Below are 26,408 nucleotides of genomic sequence, written 5' to 3'. Positions count from 1 at the left end.
GAGTCACAGCTAAAACTGAACTGACACATCTGTGAGGTGTTTTTAAAACACTGGCGTCTTCAGTACCAGAACCAGAACCAGTGAGCTCAGAGGCACAGACAGAAAACCAGGACTGTAGTTGGTTTGGGCCTGAACATGACAAAAATCACAGCTCAGAACTGTTTCTGGAACAGTTTCAGTAAATATCACTTGGAAGTACTGCGTTAGCTTGTATTACCTTACCAGTCTTAGTATATCCTACTATAATGAAGCAGTGATTGTACTCATCTTGGAGCTGAGTAGACTGAAGACAGCACCTCCATCAGCACCAGCCGATGGCTGATTCTCTCATGTTGTTTGGACAAGGTATGTCTAAAGGCAGGGTCCAGGTGTGTGGACAAGCAGAGGTATATACAGTCGGACAGAGGAGTTTCACTGTCAGGGGACAAACATGTACCTGTTTGGCCGCTGACCACAATGAAGCCGGCGCCATCCCCCCCCAGTTTCCAGTGAATTTTGTCATCCCGTTTGTCTGAACTGTAAATCTGTTATGATTTAGTCTGTGCACATGCCGTCTTACTTTTTTCCCCAAGGTAAAGTTTTGTTTTGTTTTGCTTTTTTAACAGATTTTTTTCTTTCTGCAGGTGTGAACTGAAGGTGTCAGTCGTTGCCTAGCAACAAGCAGTCACACACTAATTAAAGCCTGAAGGATTCCTCGTTGACAGTTTAATGAAGCAGCAGTGATCCAGGTTCAACTTGATTTTATTTTAGCACATGAGCTGGACTACATCTCCCATCATCCCCTCTGGGTTTAAGGCCTCAGCAGCTACTAGGAGACAGAACAGAAACATTACCAGGGAAGATGAAACGAACACGTGAATGTGTTTTGACAGTAAGAGAATTAAAGGAATAATCCACTGTTTCAGTCAAACACAAAAAATCCATCACCTTCATTAATATCAAAGGTGCGTTAACTAAGATTTCCACATTGTCTGATAAATCAAGTGAAAATGGGACAGCCTCAACAAACGGCTCCACAGGCTGAGCACAGCCGTCACTCAGTACAGTGCCTTAAGGAAGGAGTCGTCACTGGTCTTTGCTCCTCACGCTGCACAGAACAACATGTTGGAGCTGGTTGTTGGAAACAGATGGCCTCCCATGTTTCCTGAGTAGGAAACGCGCGGCATAGAATGATAAGCTGGACCAGGGTCTGGACTCAAACATTACGGTGAGGACACCACATTCACTGGTGCAGCTGGTCTCTGGATGGGGTTTGTGCACAGTAACACACAGAGAAAATCACCAGCTACATCCTTGACTTAAATATCAGCAGGAGGACATTTTGGTTAATAAAGGCACTACAAAAAAACAGCACGTTATTTAATTTACAAAAGTACTTTGAGAAGCTTCTGCTGTTCAGAAACACTGTTGTGGCCAAAATTTTGGTTCATTCCTTTGTCTCACTGTTTTTAATTACAAACTCAAATGTTTATTTTCTGGCCAAGTTCTTGGTATTGGTGAGTCTGCAATGAAAGTGTTTCAACCAGTAAAAGCTTTTTTTTGTCCCTTCACACTGCCATTGGTGTGATGTCACTTCTTATTGCTACACAGAAGAGGAACCAGTTCAACCAGTAGAAAACTATCTCGTTTAAAAAATAAAAAAAAAACCAAAAAACTCTTGACTGTATGAAACATAGTCGAGTCTTCAGATGTTTCAGTGAAAATGATTCCTGCCACATCAAGTTTATCATGAATCATAAGTGTCGCTGTTTATTTTTCCACCAAAGATTCTTTCTCCAGTTACACCAGGTTTTCATCTTAAGCAAGCTTGATGAATTTAAAATGATTTTCACGATTGATCCTCGGTCCATGACTGTTCCTCTCAGCAGGATCAGGACCTGATGATCAAAAAACTACAAAAAACAATGAAATGTTATGAGTTATAAAAAAGAAATTGCTCAGAGAAACTCATTATTTTGTATCTTCAAGTCAAAATGGCTTTGTTAGTACATCCTGATCTACAGAAACCATGAGTGAAGACTGAAGGCTCCTGTGTTCTAGTCCAGTCCTTGTCAAACATTTACACCTGAGTTTCCAGCTGAGTCTGTTGGTGCGTCATAGCCTCCAGCGTGTCTCAGAACACATTCACAATGAAGAAGAAACGTAAAGACCGGATGGTCGGGGTGCATAGCATGTTTGTCCTCATCTGGGGCCTGACATCGCACCGGAGACAAAGTGGATCTGTGACTTCCAGGATGGACGAGTATATTTCAAACAGAACCTGAACAAAACAAAAGCGCAAATGGCCTGAATGGACCTGGGCCCCAGAAACAATCCATAGAAAATGGGACTTGATTCTTTTCACATCATTTCACTGTGCTGGGCTTGTCTTTTTCAGAATCCTCCTCCACCTTTGTGGCATTCAGGAAGTCCTCCCTCCTCTGTACCCTGTATTCGTACCGTCAGCAGTTCCTCCTCCAGTCCAGTGCCCAGCTGCAGAAAAACATTCTTGATTTGGTTTCTCACATCTCCAACATGCGAGTAAGACAAACCATGATGTAAACAGACAGAAACAGCAGATGAGATCAAGTGACTGCAGATTCTCCTCATCTATAAACTCTCCTCTTGGCACATTTTCATTCATTTTGATGAGAAATTAACTTTCTGTAATGGTACCTTGAGTGGCTGCTGGTGTTTTTGTTACTGAGGATGTCTGTGCAGCCACGAATAGATGTTTCTGGACTTCTTGGAGCCTGGGCATGACTAAGATAAAATGTTTGCTACACATACACTTTTTAGAGGAAGATATTTATCTAAGATGTTTCATGCACCCAAGCACTGAGCTGTCTCAGTTTACAGGACAGGTCAGGTCCTTTTTCATAGCTGAGACTCAAAACCTGAAGTTTTCTAAATAATTTAAAAGTGGTTTGACCATTTTGCAGCAGCGTTGAAGTCCAGCAAACAGAAGCAGATGTTGCCTTCAGCTTTACCTGGACCAGATTGGTGTGAACCCTTTTGCACCAGAGTCCATACCCTCCAGCTCATATTAGGCTCTTGCGGTCTGGCTTTGGTTTGATGCTGTTGGAGGGGGTGATGGTGGAAGAGGCGTCCACTTGTTGGTACAAGGCCCTCAGCTCCTTCACTTCCTCCAACACCTCCAGGGCCTGGCTCCAGGCCACCGCCGCCTCCTTCAGGAGTCTCTCTGCTTCAACTTGTGCTGCTTCAGCCGACTCCTTCCCCTTTGTCTTTCCGTGCTCACCAGCGTCTGCCTCCGCCTTCATCCGCACCTCTATCAGCAGCTGCTCTGTCTTCTGCAGCTTCTGGCTGATCAGCTCCTGCAGCTGGCCGATGGGTACCGTGGTGTTGGTCGGTCCAAGCGAGCGACACGTCACTGCCGTCTTGTTCTGAGCAGCTTTGGTCTTTGAGTGGGACAGGATCTCCTCCATTGAGGCGCAGCGGTTTTTCTCTGATGTTGTCAAGCGTTTTCTGGGCTGGGGGGTTTGTGCAGGGCTCGCCTGCTCCCACACCACCGCCACTTCACGAGGAAGGCTCTGGGATTTCCCAGAAGCCTCTGCAGTCCTGGCGGAGACAGTACTGTCAGTTTTGGACCTGGCACAGTCTGGAATGACGTGGAACAATGATTTGTCCAAGTCGGCCCTGAAACTGTCACAGCCATCGACTCCCTGAGGCGGATCCTCCTGGATAAGATCCAGAGTCAGCATCCCATCTGAAGAGGAGGTGGAGGCCTGAAAAAAAAGAGAGGAGGAGGGTTGTCAGTCCTCTTTGCAAAGTCTATGTGACATCTTCAAATGGCTTATATTGTTTGGACAAAAGACCAAATATGTGAGAGAGATGGAATTGGAGAATAGTTTTTAAATTTTTATTTTAAAATGTCTGAAATGATTATTCTAAAAATATCTGCCAATAATTTTTCAGATAATTGATCATTCAAGTTCTTGTTTCAGCTCTAGCTAACACTGGACTTTATAATTAGCTTCAATACGCCTTATCACTTTTACGCCGATGACACTCAGGTGTACGTGTCATATTTGTAAAATGTTTAGATTCAAATGTACTTAATGTTTTGTCTTGAAACATCCAATAATTATCTGACTACTGTTATGTTGCAGCAAAATGCATTTGCAAATATCTCAAAATAATGGGCATTTTATGATGAAAGGCCTTCCCGCACAGGAAGAAGGAGGCGATGAGGAGGATCATACTGACCACAGCCAGCAGGTGACCTCTGGTTGGGAGTCGGCGGTTGTGAGGAATCTTCACCCGATCTCGAGTCAGATGAGACAGCTGAGAGTCTTTTACTATCACCTGAAATCATCAACATGAACCTCAGGTGAGACAAAATGTGGTTTCACTGTTTAACAAGCAAAAATATACTGAAGCTGTGATCTGTAATAAGTGATTCAAAGAATAAGGGCTGAGGATCGACCTTTGGTGAACTCCACCTGAACTGAACCGAGCTGTAGATTCTCTTTGATCACAGCAGCGTCTGGTGAACCTATGGGTAAACCTCCAAGTTCTCTCTAGACAAAATGATCTTAATTCAGTGCACACTTGCTATTGTGTTCATATTTTTAAGTAAATCTCAGTTGGTTCCATTTCTCAGGGAGCTTTATGTCATGTTATCTTGTCGTTAGGTCATAGTTAACTTGCTTTAGATAGTTGCATTTTTGTTGTTGGCTTGTTTCCCTAATTATCTCATTTCAATGAACATTCCCTTGTCTGCATTGTTTACTGCTATTTATACTGCTTTTTCTGCATTGTTTGCACTGGCTATTGCTGTTAATACTGATATTTTGTTATATTACACAACCTTATGCTGGTCTACTGTTTGCACATTGAGAGCCGATGTACCTGAGTCAAATTCCTCGTGTGTCCAACACACCTGGCAAATAAACTGATTCTGATTTCAGCTTGCTGTTAACTCCCACATTATAGGAATGGTTCTTTGCCATTAGCTTTATGTTTTTTAAAACATAAAGCTCCTTAATGTATTTGTTTGGCATCAGCATGCTTAACATACCACTGACTTATAAGAATGTTTCATTATCAGCTTACATTAAATTTCAGCCTGGATGTGAGACAGAGAGAGTATTGATCAGAGTATTGACTAATGGAAAAGGCGAAGGTTGTCAATGGACTGTTAACTGGCTGTTGCATTAGCAGGCAGTGGCTCTGACAGACTTCCTGCTGCTGTACCTTAAACATGACTAACACCACAGTCACAGGAAGTCATGTTTTCTAAAATCATACATGCGCATACCACAAATATAACATAACATCACAGTGTAAAGTCTGTGGGCCACACTGGGGGAACACTAATGAGCAGATGGAGTGGGACAGAACCTAGAAAGCAGGTTTGATTCATGCACCAGGTAAACAGTCCCGGGACTGGGTGCCATCTTTGATTCCAGGATCCGGTTCCTCTAATACATCCATTGTCTGCACATGAGACTAGAGAATAACACCAGACTGATTCTTTAAGAACCCAGACAGCTTCTCTTCCTGTGGTCAACTAATGGAGTCCATGCAGAGACAATAATGGACTCTTTGTGTATCACCATACCTCATCCAGTATTCTGTTTTTGGCTCGGGTGATGGCGACATTCAGGACGTTCATCCAGGACTCCTTCTCCTCCGGACTGACAGCCAGGAAGACCAGGTTAGGAACCTGAAGCACATAAAGACACACATTTACATGATTTGTTTGTCGCTGTGCTTTATTCAGTATCTTCTGCTTTTTTGTGTTGATAATGATACAGTGTGTCACTGACTGCGACTGAACTGAACCCATTAATAAGTTAGAAGGTTAACGTCTGCACAAGTATAAATGCAACAGCTGTGCAACCGTCTCTGAACGACACATGTTCCCATATGTGCAGCGATGCACAAGTCTAAATTCAGCTGTAGATTATAAGGCTACACATTACCTACGCTGTAGGTACAGCCTAGATTTAATGCAGAACCATAAATCAAGCCTTAGTAAGTTGTGCATACACACCACTCACATCAAGTGACGTCGAACACAGTAGAGGCTGAAACCCACCATCAAGTCCTTTAAGTAGTAGGCTACTAACTTTAGCCCAAAAATGAGCTGGGACTAGCAGGCGAGTGAAGGAGCTGAGCTGTGCATGAAGTCCAGCAAAGACATCACCAAAAAGCAGAAATTCTTCTTCAGAACAAAACAGGCTACAAATATGTACATCATGTACACAAACGGCAAAGCCTGCGCACAATTCATACATCAATTGAGATATAATAACCTAATCTTCATCATCATCAGTGTCATCACTGACATCATGTTGGCTGCCAGGCTACAGAGCACTACAGTGACTGTACAGAAAAAGAGCTGGAAACTTGTTCCAGAAGTGATTTTCCCATTTATTGTGCTCCATAAGTCTCCCTCTGTTTGAATTTCGTTATAAATACAGGCTATGTGCATCGGATTGTTGGGGTATTTAAAATAACTGTCAAAAATACAGATCCTTTAGCATTATGTTGTGAAACAGAGGTGGTGCCACCATCTAAGAGGCTTTGTGAGACCAACTCCACCAGTATGAAGTGTTAGTCTGCATTAAGTTTGAGCTGTTAGATGTGGCTTAAAATCGATTATGCATTTTACTGAGTTTCTGATAGCATGAAAGGCATGAAAGCTTTTTTTTATTTAACAGCTAAGGGTTAGTATATAGCATACAAATGTACAATTAATAATCAGAGGAGGTTTGTGAACATTTCAGTTAAATAAATATGTGATATAACATAACATTGTCACATCATCAGAATTTTGTATGAATTGACTTGACTTGCTTCATTCTCACCACAGTAAGCTGGGAATTGCACATGTGTGACTTACTCTCGCCTCTGCCACATTTATATGCATTGTTTTACACACAGTTTAGCCATCGGTACTGTAAAATGTCAGTCTCAAAACAAAGGCCGTTTACCCGCAGCCGACCTGTCACATGACATCTTCTCCAGCACTCATTTACGTCCAACTCGGCACTGAAACTCCAGTCTTTCCTTTACTCTGTTCTACCTTCAACAAAACTACACACATCCTGATGTTTTTTTCACAGTAAGCATAGTTCAGGTGACGTAGAACAGCTGACCTGGAAATGAACATCATTCTGATTTTAACAGGCCAACAGGTGAATGTGAGACAGGTGTGTGTAGATGGGTGTAGAACAGACTGACAGACAGGTGTGTGACTACACAGGCATACCGTGCTTCCCGGTGTGCTGCAGCGCAGCAGTCTAAACTTGCTGTGGTTCTTTTTGCTGCGACTCTTGTTCTTCCTCACTTCCTCACAGCGCTCATAGTCTGTCAGGTCCAACGCCTCATCAGCCCGACCCAGCTCTTTCACCTGTAACACGGGTAATGGGTCAGGGGTCAGCTCACTAACAGGACAGATGAGACAGGTGTCCATTGAGGACCATGTTATCCTAACACACAGATGTCTCACTTTACAGGCCAAGAATTTGCCTGACCTGTCCCAAATAATTTCTGGTCCTCTGTGGATTTGATCACTTAGTGTCACTTTATGAAAATATTCTTGAGCTTTCTATCCATGTTCTAAAATATCTCAGTGCAACTCAAGGTTCACTTACTAGCTTTTCCAGAGCTTTCAACTGTATTTTGTGGTCTTCATCAGGACTGTTGAAGTGAACATTAACATTAAACATAATGACATTAATCATTCAACAGCTCCGGCTCCCTAAGACTCCTGGGAGATGCAGCTGTTGTAAAAATAATTATTGTTGTTGTTGGTTTATCTGTTAAAGGAACAATTCAACAGAAGTCCCCTTCTTCTCTTTCTCCTTGACAGATTGACACCACTCACATTTGTATGCTAAATATGAAGCTACATCCTGCAGCTTGTTAGCTTAGCTTAGCATAAAGTCTGCAAACAGGGAAACAGCTAGCATGTTCTTACACTTGTTTTTTTTGTACAGATTAAACGAGATGTAATACGGTAATCAGTGAGCCTTGGACAGAGCCGGGCTAGCTGTTTCCCTGTTTCCAGTCTGTATGCTAAGCTAAGCTAATAGTAACATGTCCTGACTCGCCTTTTACAACATTTTCTCGTGAAGTATCAAATCAAAATGCAAATGCATTCAAAGACAGCAGAATAAGACTCCAGAACAGACATGGAAATGTCCTTTCAGTAGATTTAAATTATTATATTTACACACAGACTCTGGTTCATCAGACTGTGCAGGTTCCCAAAGGCTGAGGCAGGTTAAACCTGATACAGGTGGCAATACTCACCTGCTGTACCATTTAGTTTTCCCTGAAGCACCAAACACATGATCAGAATTTCAGCCAAATACAGAACTTTACTGATAAAACGGTGATTATCTGCTGAAGTGAATCCTGCAGAGCATGTGTCAGTCTTGTTCTCGCAGCACTGATCCTCAGACTGGGCCAATAAACACCCTACTCTGGTCACTGCTCTGTGCTTGGTCTCTGTCCTGCTCTGTTCCCACCGGCTGCAGGACTTCTCTGACACAGAGCAGCCACAGCCTGAGACCTGGTTCCTGGGGACTCCAGCTCAGAACTGACTGACATGTCTGTAGCATGGAGTCCTCACAACCACTAACTAGTACCATTCACTGATAAACTAATTGATAACCAGTGAATCCTTAATGAGCCGCTGCTACATTTAACTCTGTATCACACACTGCAGGTGTGAGCATGTCTCTGCTGCAGGTGAACCCAGCTCACTAATCTCCATGGAAACAGCATCCATTATTAACCTGCTTTAAACTGACACTTCCTGGGAGACAGGCCACGCCCACCACACACACATTTGTCTTTCTATCTTTGTAAGGACCCTCACTGACATGATACATCCACTAGCTCTAAACTGAGTCTAACCCGAACCTTAAAACCAGGTCTGAATTCTGAAACGGCCGACATGTCTAAAAGGCCATCAAAGGGCATCCTTCCTCATTCTGTGTTGTTTACTCTGTCAGTGAGTAAAGTAACACCTGCACACAGACATAAGATGTATTTAAAAAGACAGAAGGGTCACAATCTGCCTCCTTTTTCCTGCCATTCAATGTGTTATACCTGTTTTACCACAGCTTTACACTGACACTAGGTGTTGTTGCAAACGGTACTGTGTTTGTGACCGCTACCCTGCGCTGGGGCTACACAGGAAACAGTTTAACCTCTGTCTCTGTTGGTAAGCCTGTCTGTGTGTGTTGGTAAGCCGCAGTAATCCTGGGGCAGCGTCAGTGTCACGCATGACGATGATGTGTAGACAAACATCTATCTGCATGTGCGTAGTTTGTGCATCTGCTGTGTCTTTGACCTTTGATGTAATCATGTTTTAAACAAATTGGAAGTGACTGATGAATAATTTTGGCTGTGAAATTCCCAGAGTGACAGTCAAACCTAAGATCTGATACAAACTACGGTAGCTCCAAAGCCTCATGTCTGAGAAGCTGGAACATCAGATATTCAAACTTTGAATCAGTTTTTGCTCAGTCAGTAAACAAGTCCCTTTTATTTACAAAACCTAAAATCAGAGCCAGTTTATTTTTAATTAACTCTGTTGGCTTTAATGATTTAAATGTATTTGCATCAAACCTCATTTTAATTTCAACTGTTGCATTCTCAGCATGTTCACATGATAAAAGCTGCTGGTTTTTCCTCCACGTCTTTTTAAAGTCTCACCTCAGATTCGGCAGCAAATGTACCTCATGTTTCTGCTGTTTGTTTTCCCCACAGGACGGAAAAGGTCAGAGGACACTGCAGCCTGTTTCTGTACACCTGGTTTTAGGGTTCAGGTTAGAACCAGGTTTAGACACTTAGTTGTGAAGGGCAGAGTAAAGGGCAAAGGGATGCAGTGTGTCAGTGAAAATCCTCACAAAGTTTTGATAAATGTGGTTTCTACTTTTAGTCAAACAGGAAGTTAAGCTGCTGACAGCGGAAGTTTGATGCAAAACGAAAACTTGGCCACAGCAATGGACTGAACATCGACCATAGTGAGGACACTGGAGAGTAAAAGATGTCCTTATTTGGTGCTGACACGATTGTCATGAAGTTGGTCATGTGACAGACAGAGAGGAACTGAGGGACATTAAAGATTTTTTTTAAAATTCTTTACTGACCTAACTGCCATATTTAACCAGTGTATCACATACATATTATCGCATGTGATATATATACAGTATATATTAAAAGAAAGTGGGATAAGTTTTTTTCACATCTATTCTAGAAACAGCTTGCAGTTAGCAGCTTCTTTCACTTCAGTAAAAACCAACTTTTTAGAGATGTGGCACTTTTGTCACCACCAGAAACACTTCCCGTTTCAGAACAAAAGCCTAGTCTACAAAATGTGTCCAGATAACTGTGTCAGCCATCAGGTCTCCTCAGTCCTTCACAGCAAAGACCGTCTGGTCTTCAGCATCAAGATCAAAGATTGTTATTGTCAATTCACTATATGTGCAGGACATACAGAAAAAAACGAAATACTGTTTCTCTCTCACCTACTGTTGAATGCCATTACCATTTAAGAAACTAAAATTGAATAAAAGTAGAATAAACACAGAATAAACAGAATATGAAAACTGAATTCAAGTAATCAGGATAAACTAGATGGTACAACCTAATAGGCTATGAAGAAACTCAAAGCCATGTGCAAACAGTGACAGTAGTGCAAATAATAACAAGAAGATTGTCAGGTGGTCAGCATCACCAGGGGCGTTGATGGGATGGGATGAATAATAGCTTATGAAATGTACATGGACAGTAGTGCAAATGACCAACAGCAGCAGATATGATGGTAAAAAACAGTCAGCAGCAGATTTACCTGTAATATAACAAAAAGGGAAAATGTACTGAGTTTGTGCAAACTGCAGGGGTGGTCTTTTTATGTTCTGTATTGGGTTACGGTCCAGGGGCAGAGGGGGGGAGATAATGGACAGCGTTCAGCATCCTCACAGCCTGGTGGATGAAGCTGTCTGTAAGTCTGGTGGAGTGGGCCTGGAGACTCCGATACCTTCTCCCTGAAGGCAGGAGTCTGAAGTGGGAGTGCGCAGGGTGGGAGGTGTCATCAGCAATGCTGATGGCTCTGTGGGTGAGGCGGGTGTTGAAGATGTCTGTAAGGGAAGGCAGAGGGACGCTGATGATCTTGCTGCCTGTTTTCACTATGCGTTGCAGGGTCCTTCAGCAGAAGGCAGTACAGGCTCCGTACCACACAGTGATGCAGCCAGTGATGACCCTCTCAATGGTGCCCCAGTAGAAGGAGCACATGATGGGGGGTGGGACACTGGCTCTCCTCAGTCTGTAAAGGAAGTAGAGGCGTGTTTGAGCTTTTTTGGCCAGTGATGTGGTGTTGTTGGTCCAGGAGTGGTCCTCAGAGATGTGCACCCCCAGGAACTTGGTGCTGCTCACTCTCTCCACTACAGCACCGTCGATGGTCAGTGGTGGATGCTTTAGAGGTTTTCTCCTGAAGGTCCACAACAATCTCTTTAGTCTTCCCCACCTTGAGGGAGACATTGTTGTCCTTACACCACTGTTCCAGTTGGCACATCTCACTCCTGTAGTTGGCCTCATCATTGTTGGTAATGAGGTTAACTACAATCGTGTCATCCTCAAACTTGACAATGTGATTGGTGCTGTAGGTTGGCACACAGTCGTGGGTCAGCAGTGTGAAGAGCAATGGGCTGAGCACACACCCCTGTGGAGCCCCTGTGCTCAGCGTGATGGTCTTGGAGGTGTTGCTGCTGACCCCCATATTTTGTGGCCTCCCTGTTAGAAAGTCCAGCACCCAGTTGCAGAGAGAGGTTTTGAGTCCCAAGTGTCCAAGTTTTTGTGTAAGCTGCTGGGGAATGATTGTGTTGAATGCTGAACTGAAGACTAGAAACAGCATTCGCACATAACGGTTCTTTGAATCTAGGTGGGTGAGGGCTGGATGGAGAACAGCAGTAATGGCATCTTCTGTTGACCTATTTGACCTGTATGCAAACTGAAATGGGTCGTGAGAGGGAGCAAGGATGGACTTGATGTTCTGTAGGACCAGCCGCTCAAAGCACTTCATAATAATTGAAGTCAGTGATATAGGCCAATAGTCATTGTAACTGGTTGGGTGGGGCTTCTTTGGAATTGGAATTATTGTGGCGGCCTTGAAACACGTGGGAACAACCGCTTGGCTCAGGGAGATGTTAAAGATGTCCCCACAAACATCTTTACCTTGCATAGTCCTTTAAAACATGACCAGGTATGTTATTTGGTCCAGCTGCCTTGTGTGGGTTAATCCTGGAGAGGATCTTCTTCACGCTGGCTGTGGACAGGCATACAGCCTGTTCATCCGGGGGAGGGGTGGCCTTCTTGTGCCGGTGTGTTGTTCTGTGTTTCAAAGTGGCCAAAGAAGTCATTGACGCTGTTCAGAAGAGAGATGTCACTATCACAATTCCGAGGTGGCGGTTTATAGCCTGTGAGGGTTTGGATGCCATGCCAGAGACTCTGTGCATCTCTAGTGTTGCTGAAGTGTCCAGATATTTTCTTGTTGTATTGGCGTTTTGGCTCCCTGATTCCACAGGACAGGTTGGCTCTTACTGTTGCTAGGCCTGTGGTGCCACCGGCCCTAAAGGCTGCATCCTGAGCCCTCAAGAGTCTGTGAACCTCACCTGTCATCCATGGCGTCTGGTTGGCACGAACATTGATATTTTTGCTGTTAAGTGACATCATCAATGCATTTTGTGACGTATGCTGTGATGGTCTATGTGATGTGAGTGGATGCTTGTTTAAAAATGTCCCAGTCTATAGTGTCAAAACAGTCCTTCAGAGCATAAGAAGCCCCCTCCGGCCACACGCGTACCTCCTTTTGTGTTGGTCTGATGGCTCTCACTCTGGGTCTGTATGCAGGTCTCAGCATGATGGTGATGTGATCAGAGAGACCCAGGTGGGGGAGGGGGGAGGCTTTGTATGCTCCCTTGCATGTAGTGTACTCAAAGTCCAATGTGTTGTCTCCTCTCTTTGGAAAGTCCACATGTTGGTGCAGATTGGGCAGTAAAACCACAGTATCATGGGGTTCCTTGGGGAAACACCCTGGGATCTCTGTTCTTCCTATTAATCACTTATATTTAGTCACCTTCTATAATGTTGTTTTTAAACCTTAGATTTATAGCAGCACATTTTGTTCTCCGTCCCTTTCTTTGTGTCTTCCCAGAGTCAGATCAGACTCACTCTGAGTGTCCAGGACAAATGCTGCTCTAGCCTAGCTTAGTGCAAGGCCTTGAAGCAGAAATGGTAAAGGCTTTGAAATAACTTTTTCACTGCTTCTAACAGAACCAGTGTTTCCACTGGTAACATTTCTCTGCATCGCCGTGCTGTGACACATACACTGCTGCAATTAAGGCCAATTCAGATGGATGCGTTTTTCATGCAACAGACAGAACTCCATTCTATCAAATGTGTCACTGACACGTGTGCTACTGTTGTTGTTCAGCACATTTCTGCTGCCGGTCGGCCTGGTGAAGACCGTTTGTTCCCTGCCCTTCCAGCTCCTCAGCAGACAATGACTGACAGCTGCTCAGACGCTGAACTGTACACGTCAGGCTGTGATAACCTTGTTGAGTGAAACACCAGAGACCAGTAAACTGTTGAGGACTTAATTTATCAACCGCTAAAAAAACTTAGATTATAACTGATAATTACTGAGTGTTTGTTCTCGTCCATAGAGGGAGATTATAACTGATAATTACTGAGTGTTGTTCTCGTCCATAGAGGGAAGGGGAACATGGATTAGGGATGGAAGGTGCAGCTCAGAGGGAACATGGATTAGGGATGGAAGATGCAGCTCAAAGAGGACCCGATGAGGAGAGAGGGGGTAAGTGTTCAGGCAGAGACCCCCCACCAATACACTATGCCAAACCTCTTAATCCACAGGAAAAAGAACAGTTTGTTGATAACTTCTAGCAGGTCATTCTGTATTTAAATGTTTACAATAATGTTTTGTAGTTGATAAATATTCTAACAGGACCTTTTGTGATTAATAAAGGTTCCGGCAGGATGCTCCCCTGGGTGACTGTTGTTCTAACACAGTTTTGTTTAGCTGATAAAGGTTGTAAAAGGTCATTCTGTAGTTAATTAAGATTCGACCTGTATGTTCTGTTGCTGCTTAAAAGTTCTGGCAGGCCGTTCTGTATATAATGAAGGCTCAAGCAAAAGTTGGTTAATGGATAGGACGTCTTCTGTACAATAAAGGTGCTGTGTACGTTAAAGGTTCTGTGAGGATGTCCTGTGTACTTTAAATGTTCTGTGAGAACGTCCTGTGTATGTTAAAGGTTCTGTGAGGACATTCCCTCCTGTGTTGCAGCAGTGAAACCAGAGCTCTCTGTGTCTCTGCAGCCCAGACTGAAACTTGACCCCTGCCAAATGTCGACTGTACAAAGTGGAGGAGAAACTTTCTATTTCCAGTCAGATCTAAAACTACAGCAGAACAGAACAAATACTAAAGAGAGTGCCCACAAGTACTGTTGAATATTCTAGAGTACAGCCTGAAACAGACACTGTTTGTTATTGATTTGTGTTTTGATTGATTTAACACCAAATATCTCTTTAGCTCAGTGTGGTTCTGTCAGGCATTTGAGAACCAAATTCAGTCAATAAAGAGGTGGAACCTGAGAAATCATGAGAAACTAGAGCCACACATGAAAACTCAATTATGTTCTGTAAATGTGTAAATAAAAAGCTGCACTGGCCCTTTAAATCTGTTACAGTACAATCAAACCAGGGTAATGAAGACTGATGACACCACCTCTTTACCACAGCAGCAATGAAAGTCCTTAATGTGGAGCTGCTAATCAGTCAGCTGACAGAAGTACAGGTGTGCTCGCCCCCTTGTTTCTCACCTCTTTCTCACAAATGAACAGCTGATCTCCTCTCAGAACCACGAACCGGTTCTTCCAGATCTCTCTGAAGATGCCTTTACCGCAGAACTTTCGGATCCAGCCAACCTTATCGGGCTGAATGCTCTGTGGCACCGAGTCTAGCGGACCCTTAATGCGAAAAACAGGAAATAGTCAGCACAGGTAGAATGTTTAACCCTTTAACACAGCTTCTTAAGTCCTGAGCTGCTTCTTCAGTTTCAGTACCACAGACGCCACACCACAGCAACCTGCCCAGTGTTGGTTTGTCTCATTGCTTTTCTTTCCTCTCTCCTCTATCCACTCACCCCAACCGGTCAAGGCAGAAGGCCGCCCACCAAGAGCTGGGGTGTTGGAGGTTTCTTCCATTAAAGGGAGTTTTTCCTCCCTGCTGTCACCAAGTGCTGCTCAGGGGAGATTTGTTGGGTTTTTTCTTATAACACTGTGAGGTCTGGACCTGACTGTGTAAAATGCCCTGCGAAGACTGCTGTTGTGAATTGGAGCTATACAAATTGTATTGAGTTGATACTTTTTATTTTTACCTAATTCTCCACAGAAAGCTGTTTTTTGAGAGAGAGAGAAATGTTGGAAGGTTTGTTGCAGAGTTTGTCAGGAAAATGAACTTTTACATGTAAACTCAGGTAGAAATACCGATCATTAAAAAGTATTTTACATTTTGTATAAATAATACGAAGTATACCTAAATATATTTAAGTTAAAATGTAAAAAATAAAATAAATTAAAAATAAAATGAAATCAATACAAGTAACCTTCTCATCTCTCCGGGATTACCTCCGCCAAGGAGGTTGTTTTTACAGCCGATTGTTGGTTTGTTCACAGCATAGCTCAAAAAGTTAAGAATGGATTTAGATAAAATATTTTGGAGAAGTAGCGTATGAACCCCAGAACAGTCCATTAGGCTACAGTTTGGTGGTGATCCAGATCAGTATCTGGATCCAGGAATTGTATTTTATCTTAAATAACTTTCACACTAATAATGATATTAATGTATTTCCAAATGCCAGGGGGAGGTTTTCATGGTCAAGGAGATCATATTAAGAGGGTCACACTGTCGTGGGAATATTGATTTTTAGGTGTGATGGCATTATGGGGGACAGTGGGCTGCCTTGGTGGGGGTTTGCTGTCTATTTAATAAGCTAATAACTGTGCATGGATCACTGATCTGAGCAGAAAGCTGCTGGTGATGGTTTATTGAGTGCTTGTTACGTAAGTCCCGTTAACGCGGTGAAACCGGAGCTGCTCCGCTCACTGCTCCTCATTAAATTGTATATAATCTGTTATAAATCATGTTTTTTTCTCTTTTTTTCATCTTAGTGTTCCACATTAAAACTTTCTTATTCTGAAAAACGGAAGTAAATGTTAAGCCAGCTAACGGCTATTGTTCCCTTCAAAATAAATGCTTAAACTAATCCTTGAGGCTTTTGTTCCTCGAGCGCCGGTTTAACGTTATAAAGCCGACTGTCACGAGCCGCCGGTGTCGGTTCTGTTAACACTCACCCGTTTCCCGCAGTTGTTCTTCTTCATGGTTGCGGCTGCGAACCAGTCGCGATACTTCCACTACTTTCACGGTAACTCCGTTATTTGCCGAGGGAGGAGAAGATAACCGCGGGTTAAAATCTGTTAAAGTCCAGTAGGGAGGACCGGAGCCTCCGCCTTAGTTCCGCCGCTCCCCCGCTGTCGATCCTCGCTATGATGTGCTCGTTGCCCCTCGCCCCGCTCGTTGGGGCTCCGCTGCGCTCTGACCGGTCAGGAGCCGCTCGGTGAGTCGATGTCCGATGACTCCTCCTCCTCCTCCTCCTCCTCCTCCGGACTCCCTGCTGGCTCCTCGTGCAGCCTCACTGCGCCCCCCACTGGGTCAAACTTGCCTATATGGATAAAAGTATGTCTTAGTCTGGTTAAATTTGACACAAAAGCAGCTTCATCCCCAGTTTGGTGAGGAAGAGGTGAACCTGCACAGAACCCAGGCCTGATCCAGCCAGACCTGGACCTGGACCTCCTCTGCTGTCTGGGAGTAAATCCATGCAGTGGGTTCAGCATGTAAAGCACAGACTGGACCCAGTAGAGGGGAGGCTGTTATGTCACATTGGCTCTCCGGCCACTGTTGGACAATAAGAAGCAAAATTCCAAGTAGATAAGGTTGTTAACATCAGCTCCACCTTTGCCAGCTGCAGCATTAAAGACGATAGAGCATCAGTCAGTCTGATCCAGTAATGTCACATACATTCATGTGACATGGGCCATTCTGCAGGATGACTACTGGTACTTTGGCTACTTCAAGTGTGTTTGGATGCTGATACTTTTGTACATTTGCTAAAGTAAATGTTTGAATGCAGGACTGCACTGTACTGGTTTTTATTCTGGAACTGCCTGTCTTAAACGTTTTAATGAATGGCACTGAGATATTTTACTTTTTCTTTTTAGTCACATTTATTGTTAGTTTGCAGCTGTTTAATTAGTTTAAATAACTCTCAGCTGCAAAGATACTGTACAGATACTGTTACCACTGGTAGTAGTACTAGTAGTAATAATTCATTGGGCGTTGGTCATGTGGCACAGCTCACATCTCAACTTTAGAAGAAAATTGTCCAGAAACTAAAAGTTCAGTTTTCTAATAAATAGTCAGAAGAATGATTAATTTTCTGAATAATCAATGAATTAATTGAATGATTTCTGCCAAAAGGTGAACAATGAAAGACTGGGTTTACTGTATCAGGTCTTGTTGAGGGGGGGGGGATCTGATCTGGATTCAGATTCACTGAGCACAGATCAGGAACTGGGTCAGAGTGAGAGAGGGCTAGATCTGCAGATTATCTCTGACACGCTTTAGTAAACACAACAACAACAGAGACCAGCAGATGCATCATGCAGGTCCACAGTAAACCTGATTCAGGAGTGAGTTATTTGTTTTTTATGTATGGTGCTTGTGGTGTTCAGGGTGGATTGAAACTCACCGTAAAGCCAAGGGGAGATGCAGCGTCAACAGAGCAGTCTGTACATGAGATGCCTGGATGTTAAACATAGGTTTGATTTTGTTTGTTTAAGATGGAGACAACTAATTTGACAGGGAGGCTCTGATATTTGAGACTTGATTCCCAAAAGTGTTGTCACTGCTGCCACAGACACAGATGTGGATGTTGTGAAAATAACCAGGGGAGTTTGGTTCCTTCTGTTCAGCTGATAGGAAGTGAGACTCAGCTGCCACCTGCTGATTCAGCAGCTCAACAGCTCCTCATTAGAAGAACTAACTGGACGTCAGCTTTGTTGTCTCATCTAAATTTGTGGAAAGAAGAAATATTCCAACTAAGTTCAGCTGCAGAGTTAAATAATTACTTTCAAATTGTTGGCTTGTCTGTCACTCATGTTCTTGATTAACTGTTTGTTTAGATACATTAAAAATGTTGTATGGTCTTGTTGATGTCTTTAAATGACTTTTAGTTGACTGTGGTACTGATCAATCAATTATCAGAGCTGCTGCTGATTAACTTCCTGTTGACTGATTAATCAGCTACCTGTTTCAGCTCTTAAAGAATAACATTCCTGGTTAGTTTGCCCATGACTCAGAGATGTTTACGAGAGGAGACGTTTCAGACATACAAGCTGAAAAACCGTTTTTATACCCTGCTGCAGTTAAACTGAGCCATGACCTTTCAGTGTTGCATCGGAAGTTGTGCAGCTGAAATATACAAAAATCAAAAACACTTTACTGTAGTCGTTGTTCCTTTATCTCTTTATCCGTGGTCACCTGATCTGAGAATGATCTTCGCAACATTAACCGTGCTTCTTGGCTTTGTTTTCCTCTGCTTGTTTATTATTTCTGCAACTTGTTGTGTCGCCCTGACATGGTGAAGCTCATCAGATAACGGTGACATGGCTACAGGACAAACACATGACAGTAAATAAATGACCAGAGCAGAAGGAGCTGCAGCTCTGACAGGGGTCAGGAAGGTGCAGCAGCTGCAGAAAACCTCCTCCACTGCTCTGCTGATGGAACAGCAGGTGAGACCCACACCTGTCTGCACTCTGCATGTTTACTCTCACTGTGGGGATATAAAGCTGTCTGCTGGAGACAAAAACATGTCCTCATTAGGTAAAGCATTACATTGTAGGGTGAAGACTTGGTTTGAGGTTAGAGTAAGGTTTGGTTTGGGTCAAGCTGGATCCACACAGACATTTGACCACAGAACAAGGTCCGCTGGTTGTTTAAAGTTCAGGCCCCGAGGTGGCTAAGCTTGTGCTGTTCAGGCTCCTGGGTCAGTTTAAATCTCACTGTCTCGAGCCAGTTGTTCCAGCTGTTCTTATGTTCAGATTCACGCAGACATTTGTACTGAGTTAAAAGCACCACAGGGGGCTGTGTGGGTGGGTGGGGGTTTCATGTACCAATCACACCATGAATTATGACCCAGCTAGTGGAGGTTATCTTTAAAGCTCTTCTTTGGTTGTAACGGTCTCGTGGTAAATGGCTCCAACACAAAAAGCTTCATAAAAAATAATCTACACAACAACTTACTCAGAGTAACTTCTATTAGTATTCTTTATCTTTTCAAATTCTACTGAATATAAAGCATGTCATTGATTTTTTTTTTCAAGTTCATTGGGATCAAGACGGAACTAGAAGGATGGTGGTTCACTGAAGTCAAGCAAACTTTACTGAAACATTAGAGAATACCAAGGGACAATAAGGGAACATAAATAAAACTAAAATGAAACATCAATAAAACTTTAAGGAGACGTGTTTTAAACTGATTTTAAAGAAAGTGTATGTTGAAAGTAAAAAGACATTCAGCCCAAACTTTATTGGAATGATTAACAAATACCTTGTACCTGTACACAGGTCAAAGGTCACAGCGAAGCACTGGTCAGGCACTGTAGTGCCAGTCCAGGTCATACAAACCCTGTTCTGCAACAAACAACATTTTCTAGTTGTTTTTCTGCTTCTCTAGCTGAAAACTGACACGTCTCTTTTAATAACAGTACTGTAAATAATGCCAAATTTACTTACACAGCTATTTAATAAAGTTTTATTTTTGTGCAAATTAAGGGACAAAGAAATACAACAGCATCTTAAATTTTAAATGTTTTAACAAAAAAAACTTGTAAAGTGATGATAAAACACAACTCTTGATTTATTACATCAGGCAAATAAAGTTGTATGATTTATTTTTATTATAATCATATTATTGTGACTGCTCCCATCGTGAACTTGGGGAGGCATCTGATTGGCTCTGGGGGTGCAACAATCTGAGGTTCCTTCATTTCCTGTTTCCTTGTCAGCAGTCAGTAACCAGTTGCAGAAGCTGTTTGCAAGTTTACACTTAGCCAGCTGCTAACGGCAGTGTTTACTAAGTGGGGTTTGACTAAATTAAAACAGGTTGCACCAAACTAACTAGTTCTTACATAAAGAAATATTTACACCCACTGACAGACCAAGCTAATGCTAGCTTGCAGAAGGTTGGCGGCTTGTTTCCCATTCTCCCAACTCCACATGTCGAAGTGTCATTGGGTAAGACACTGAACCCCAAGTTGCCCCCAATGGCCAGAGCAGCGACCTGCAGGGACAGCGCCGCCATTTGTGTGTGAGTGTATGATGGCTGCCTCGGTTCTGTACCAGAAAAAATTCCTCGAGTGTAACATACTTGGCCAATAAATTAAACTAAATTAATCAGTTGTGTAGCTAATATGTAGAACAGTCAACATGTCTGACCTAAAACCTGATCAATGCTGTTTCTGTTTAGTAGTAGTAACATCACTAAAATAACAGCATAACTCACATAATGAAACATAAACCCAATAACAATTCATTATTGAGTAAATATGTCAACTAGCTTAGTGCAGTCTGTTTTTCAGACTGTGAGTATGACTAACTTTGAAACACAGACTTCTCCAGACAGAAATAAATTGAGATATTTTTGCAACCCCCGAATCCTTTGGAAAATTCTGGGAAGTTACCATGTGATGCTACAGTGACTGCCTGTTTACATAAGTCATTGCTCCTGATCGGACAGCGCTATAGATGTTTAGTAAATGACTAGTTTAAAACCTACTAGCAGTTACTGAGAACTTAGGAGGGATTTTACACACAAACTCAGTGAAGGATTAATGAAGAGCTGCTGTAGCTCAGAGGTCAGTACTTGTCCTTTAATCCGACCAGTCGGGCGCTCTCCTCCCACAGCTTTCTGGCCACCACGTCATCCTGTCCCTCTGGAGCTGCTTCCTTCTCTCCACAGTCACTGACAAACACAAATAAACCCCTTTTGTGACTTAGAAGGACATGAAGGTTCATTCAGTCCCTGGATTTGGACCCACACAAAACTCTGAAATCCAATGTAGGGCACTTTATATAGTCAGGTCTAGATGTTGCAATATCAGAGAAAACCCTACAAACCCCTCTTGAGCAGCACTTGGCAACAGTGGGGAGGAAAAGCTCCCTTTAACAGAAGAAACCTATTTGCTGTGTCTTTTTTTATGTAGGCTGTTAACTGGATATTACATGATGATAATTGAGGTATAACACTATAACACGATCTGATATTAAAGGCAGGTAACTAATCACTGGCTTCATTCAACCAACTGCTGTTTAAAAATACTGAAAATCTCCAAAATATAAGCAAACATTATCATACATTAGCACACTTTCTGCCCCCTGGATTCATGTGGGTCCTCCGATATTTGTCAGAAGGAAACCCGTCTACACTATGTCCCACAGTGTGATACAGTCTTTAAAAGACTATGTCTACATTTACTGCAATTTAAAGATCAAAACATAAGTTTGCTGAGCGGTAGAAAATGACTGAATGAACATAAATTTGCTGTAATTTAGTTTGAACCCTGTAAAATGCAGCTATGTGATAAAGAGTTAACTCTGGGTTAGCCTAGCTCCTTACTACACTGTGACTGGGTACTTTTTTATGTTCCGGAACTAAATTTAGACCCTGAATCCTTTGGTCAAAATGCAGATAGAGGAACTAAACCAAAAAACGTTTCTGTTCCCTGGTGGAAAGGAGGCTCAAGAGTACTTTCACCCCACTCCCACCTGAAGTACTGGCCAGATCGGGCCTCCAGACCTGGCATCACTGCACAGTAGACACTGGTCTGGCAGCCCTGACTGGGGGTCTTCATGAACAGCAGGGAGGGAATGATTAGCAGCATCCTCATCAGGGGGAACCAGCCATGGATGTGCCGACCCAGCTCAGTCCGGATCACACCTGGGTGGAGACAGAACGATGACACTCCCGAACCTGAGGGAAGTTGACAGGAAAGTTGAGGATCAGGGAGCTGAAACAACAGGTTTGTATCCCAGCTTCTACAGAGACTTTGTTCTAAATCTTTCTGGGACTTTAACAGGCCTGGATTAAAGTCTTTATCCTGGCATCTAGCTGGTCACAAAGAGAGTGCTTGTGGAAACCTCTGAGTGTTTCTGTTTTTTGTGTGAACCTCTGAACATTTGTGATTTGTAGTGTTTGTGTGAACCTCTGAGCTGTTGAGCTAGTTCTCGGGAGAACAGAACGTTGGCCAGTTTACTCTGTCGGTAGCTCTCCAGGGCGCTGTATGGCCTCCTGCCGAAGAAGTAGATATGACCAAAAAATATATTTATATACAAATTTTTAAAAAAAACAAAAAAAACAATAAACATCATAACCATGGTGAGTCAGGGGTTAGAGTCCGTACCCCCCTGGTGGGCGATAGATGAAACAGTGATCACACGGCTGGGGGCAGAGCTCTTCAGCATTGGCAGCAGCAGATTGGTCAGAAGAAAGTGACCCAGATGATTGACAGCCAGCTGAGTCTCAAAACCATCTTCTGTCAGCCATCTTGGACACATCATCACTCCTGCAGGCAGAGACGACAAGTCAGACAGGTGGAATGAAAGAGACGGGGACAGACAGACAGATATACGGTTACATACTGTACCTGCATTGTTGATGAGGATGTCCAGTCTGTCTTCACTGTCCAGGAAGTCTTTAGCGAACTGTCTGACAGAATAAAGGGAGGCGAGGTCCAGGTGTCGGATCACTATGTTACCATTTCCTGTCGACTGCCGGATCTCCTCTGCTGCCCGTTCCGCCCGAGTCAGGTCCCTGCATGCCATCACCACCCGGGCCCCTGGTCAACGGAACAAACGTCCTGTCAGAGAGGATTAAGATTCTATGTGGACCTTTTTTTTTTTTTTTTTACAGTAATGGCAGATCATAGGAATGATGAACAGTTCTAAACATGAGCAGCAACACTATAGAGTTACACTGACTGAGCTACTATCTTCCAAAGTATCAGTAACAGTAGTTATACTGTACTTGTGAAATTTGAAGTAAGCAACATGTTTCAAAACACTTTATACAATTCTTTAGCTGTTTTTCTCAAATATTGGATCATTTTATTAATTAGGTACCAAGCTAACTAGTTAAATTAGCTGAGCTCTAGAACAACTGAACACTGAATCAATTTGCTAAGCTGTACCAGTCATTAAGTATGGTAATGACTGATAAATGCAGCTGATCACCAGAGAAAACAATAGATGTGAATGGACTGTTTGGAACTATTTGAAGCTACATCACTCATATGACCTGCCACCATTTTTGATCCCTCTTCCATCTCAGGGGCAGCTGTGGCTGAGGAAGTAGAGTGGGTCGTCTCCTAACTGTGGAAAATTAGATGTTCGATTCCCGACTTGTCTAGTCAAAGTGTCCTTGAACAAGACACTAAACCCCCAGTTGCTCCTGGTGATGTCACCAGTGTGTGAATTTGGGAGTGCAAGTGGGTGAATAGCCAGATAGTGTGAAAGCACTTCAAGTGTGCTCCAATGCATAGAAAAGCGTTATACAAGTATAAGACCATTTGGGTCTTATACCAACTGTGAGAGCCTGTGAGTCTGAGACCAGGGCAAATAAAACCCACACATTAACACAAATATCAGTCCTAAAATTGAATGATTTATCTCCCAACAGGAAGTCAAGTCTCAACAATGTGAAAACAGTGAACACTTTTATGTCCCCACGACGTGAGGAACGCACTCTCTGAGTCTGACCTCTGCATGCAAGCGCTCTGCTTGTCTCTTTGCCGATGCCAGTGTTTGCTCCAGTGATCAGAACCGTCTTCCCATCCAGACGAACCGAACAACAACACACTCCCCCTGCAATCCACCTTCTCAACACCACCACACCTGTAAATACACAGCAGTTGTTAACATGGAAACAACAGCGGGTGACTGTGGTATATGAAGAGTGTAAAGCAAGGTACCAAGTTAAAAAACAATATTACAAAGTACCTCACAAAACACTACACAAAGACAAAAAGAGAAAAAAAACATTAGTACAATGAAATATCACACAAAAGATTAATGCAGCCAACTCCAAACAAATTTGATATCAATGCATATCACACTTTTGTACACACACTATTAAGAGAGTTTTACTCGTCATGGTGAAATCAGCTTATTTTTCATTATTTACACATGTAGTAACTGAGCAAGATAACTTATGTTTTTTTGAACATGAGCTGTACCTTCTCACCCCAGGTTAAAACATTTTATCAGGGGATTTGTGTTTTACTACATACAGTATGTGACAGAAGTTTCTCCTCTGTTTATAATGGGAAAGAAATTTTAAATTGTATACTGTACATGCAGCAAATGTCTGAATATACAACAATTAACTCATATACTGTATGATGCAACTGTTTGTCCTGTTGGCCAGAAGATTAATTTTCTGCACAGATGGACACAGTCCCCTCCTCCTCCTTTAAACACTGGACCAGAGAAAAACTGGGAAAGAGAGGATTCAGCTTATAGGGTTGTGTGGTGAGGTTAGTGCTCACAGTGCTGTACCAGCCCTTCTTGCTGTGTTGTTTGTTGGTATAATTATCTTTTAAAGACAAATGCACAGTATAGGCCGAGACACTGCAGTGCCTGTTAGAGGAGCTGCTGAAGCAGCAGAAAACAGAAATGTTAAGTTAATAACAGTCAATCCTCTGATAATCAGCTGCAGCAGATTAAACACTCACAGCATTTCATGTTTGCAGCCCAAACACTCTGAGTTTGACCTGTTTATTTTCTGTTTTCCCCTCATTTTAACTCCATTCATTGTAGTTCTGTGCCGTTTGTGCCTGCGAACACCAAAAGGCTCAGAATCATACATGAATTCTGCAAACTGACTTCAGTTCTCAGTCTTTTAAACTTGTTAAGGCTACAATGGCAAGCTAAATGAGTGTGAGCCGTATTGGTAATGTGACGCTACGACTGTAACAGTCATGTCTACAAATATAAGATGATATGAAATGACCTCAGTGTGTTCGAGTCCTGTTGTTTTCAGGTTGTTGTTTGGTCACAAACACTAAGATGTTGACCTTGCTGTCGACAAAGCAAATATTCACATGTGAGAAGCACCTACAACGAATTTCTCACTTTTTTGCTTAAAATTATTCAAACAACTCATTTATCAAAACTGTAAATTTTGTGTCAGTCTGTTTGAGCTTGATCACTCCAGCTCCAGAGTGCTGGTTGGTTTCTGGAGAAATAATGAAACTGTGATGTACAGGGGCATCGCTGGGACACAGCAGGTTATTTTCACCTGGGTAGGGTAGTACACACACGTACACAGTCTGTATTTTTAATCCAAAGTACAAAACACAACATAAGCGTTTTATACTTCGAATTCTTTTTAAACTGTTAATTTGCTGTTCAGCACTTTGTAATTCAGACAGAAAAGTGCATTATAAATAAAGTTATTTGTTTGACTGCAAACTAGCTTCAGCTCCTGTGTACAAACAACATAAAGACTTGTTTCCCTTCAGTCTGAATGTTTTAAAGTATGAAAATACATCTATTCTCTGCTGGTTTGGTGTTAAGTGATCATGAATCAGAAACAGTCTTACAGGTCAGAGCGAGTCCCAGCAGAGCTCCACACCTCAGCAGCCGCCCTTCCCAGGCCTCCTCCCCCATCTTCAGCTCAGGGCCCGACCTGCCACTAGGCCATGGCAGCACGTGGAACCTTCCCGGAGCTCTCATCCCTGAGGTTGGAGCAGACTGAGGAGAGACCCGACTGAGCTGAGGAGGTGGCGATTTAACTCAGATTAGAGCAGATTATCCAACACAGAGCTGCTCTGGGATCAGTGAGATGCAGGAAGGATCCATGTCTGCTGCAAACCATAGATCTCCCACATGTTCACTTTCCAGAAAACTAAAAAACAGTTAAGGACACTGATCAGTCTGATATAGGATTGAAAAGAATTTTGTGTGAATTTTGAATTTTTACACTTACTATCATTATCATATCTACATTATGTCCTTTGTTTGATGATTTTCATTTCAGTCTATCCAGAGTGATCGACTTTGCAAACAACACCAATGTATGTAGTTAGTTCCCAGTGTTATGAAATGACCTCAGTGACTTCATCTTCCAACACCATCACAGGTTCAGTCACACACACACACACACACACACATGCTGTGTTTTCATTCCTTGTGGAGACTTTACATTGACTTACGGTACATTCATTTCCTGTAGCCTTAGCCTAACCTTA

The 26,408-nt window shown here is 42.8% G+C and overlaps 2 protein-coding genes across 3 annotated transcripts; both read right to left on the bottom strand.

Moving 5' to 3' along the window:
• Positions 1-493: 493 nt before the first annotated feature.
• LOC109970918 (pleckstrin homology domain-containing family O member 1-like) lies at positions 494-17,118 on the bottom strand. Of its 2 annotated transcripts, XR_002276467.1 has the most exons (7): positions 16,395-17,118; positions 14,862-15,008; positions 7,220-7,360; positions 5,564-5,668; positions 4,207-4,305; positions 2,970-3,725; positions 494-2,472 (listed from the first exon to the last, which is right to left on the bottom strand). XR_002276467.1 is itself a non-coding variant. In XM_020618835.1 (6 exons), the coding sequence occupies exons 1-6, from the start codon at positions 16,419-16,421 to the stop codon at positions 3,021-3,023; spliced, it is 1,224 nt and encodes a 407-aa protein (XP_020474491.1). In that variant the 5' UTR covers positions 16,422-17,118; the 3' UTR covers positions 494-3,020. The 2 variants fall into 2 exon arrangements, 1 of the variants encoding a protein (XP_020474491.1); XM_020618835.1 differs by having other exon boundaries at positions 494-3,725.
• Positions 17,119-21,018: 3,900 nt separating this feature from the next.
• Positions 21,019-24,042, bottom strand: LOC109970858 (retinol dehydrogenase 13). The gene is given in 6 exon segments (XM_074527675.1): positions 21,019-21,124; positions 21,928-22,132; positions 22,365-22,450; positions 22,526-22,724; positions 22,806-22,997; positions 23,917-24,042. Coding segments are annotated over 5 exon segments (774 nt in total). The 5' UTR covers positions 22,984-22,997; positions 23,917-24,042.
• Positions 24,043-26,408: the final 2,366 nt, after the last annotated feature.

Source organism: Monopterus albus, unplaced genomic scaffold (genome assembly GCF_001952655.1).
Source record: "Monopterus albus unplaced genomic scaffold, M_albus_1.0 scaffold209.1, whole genome shotgun sequence".
NCBI classification, from domain to species: Eukaryota; Metazoa; Chordata; class Actinopteri; order Synbranchiformes; family Synbranchidae; genus Monopterus; species Monopterus albus.
This window is presented reverse-complemented; position numbering and strand designations above follow the sequence as displayed.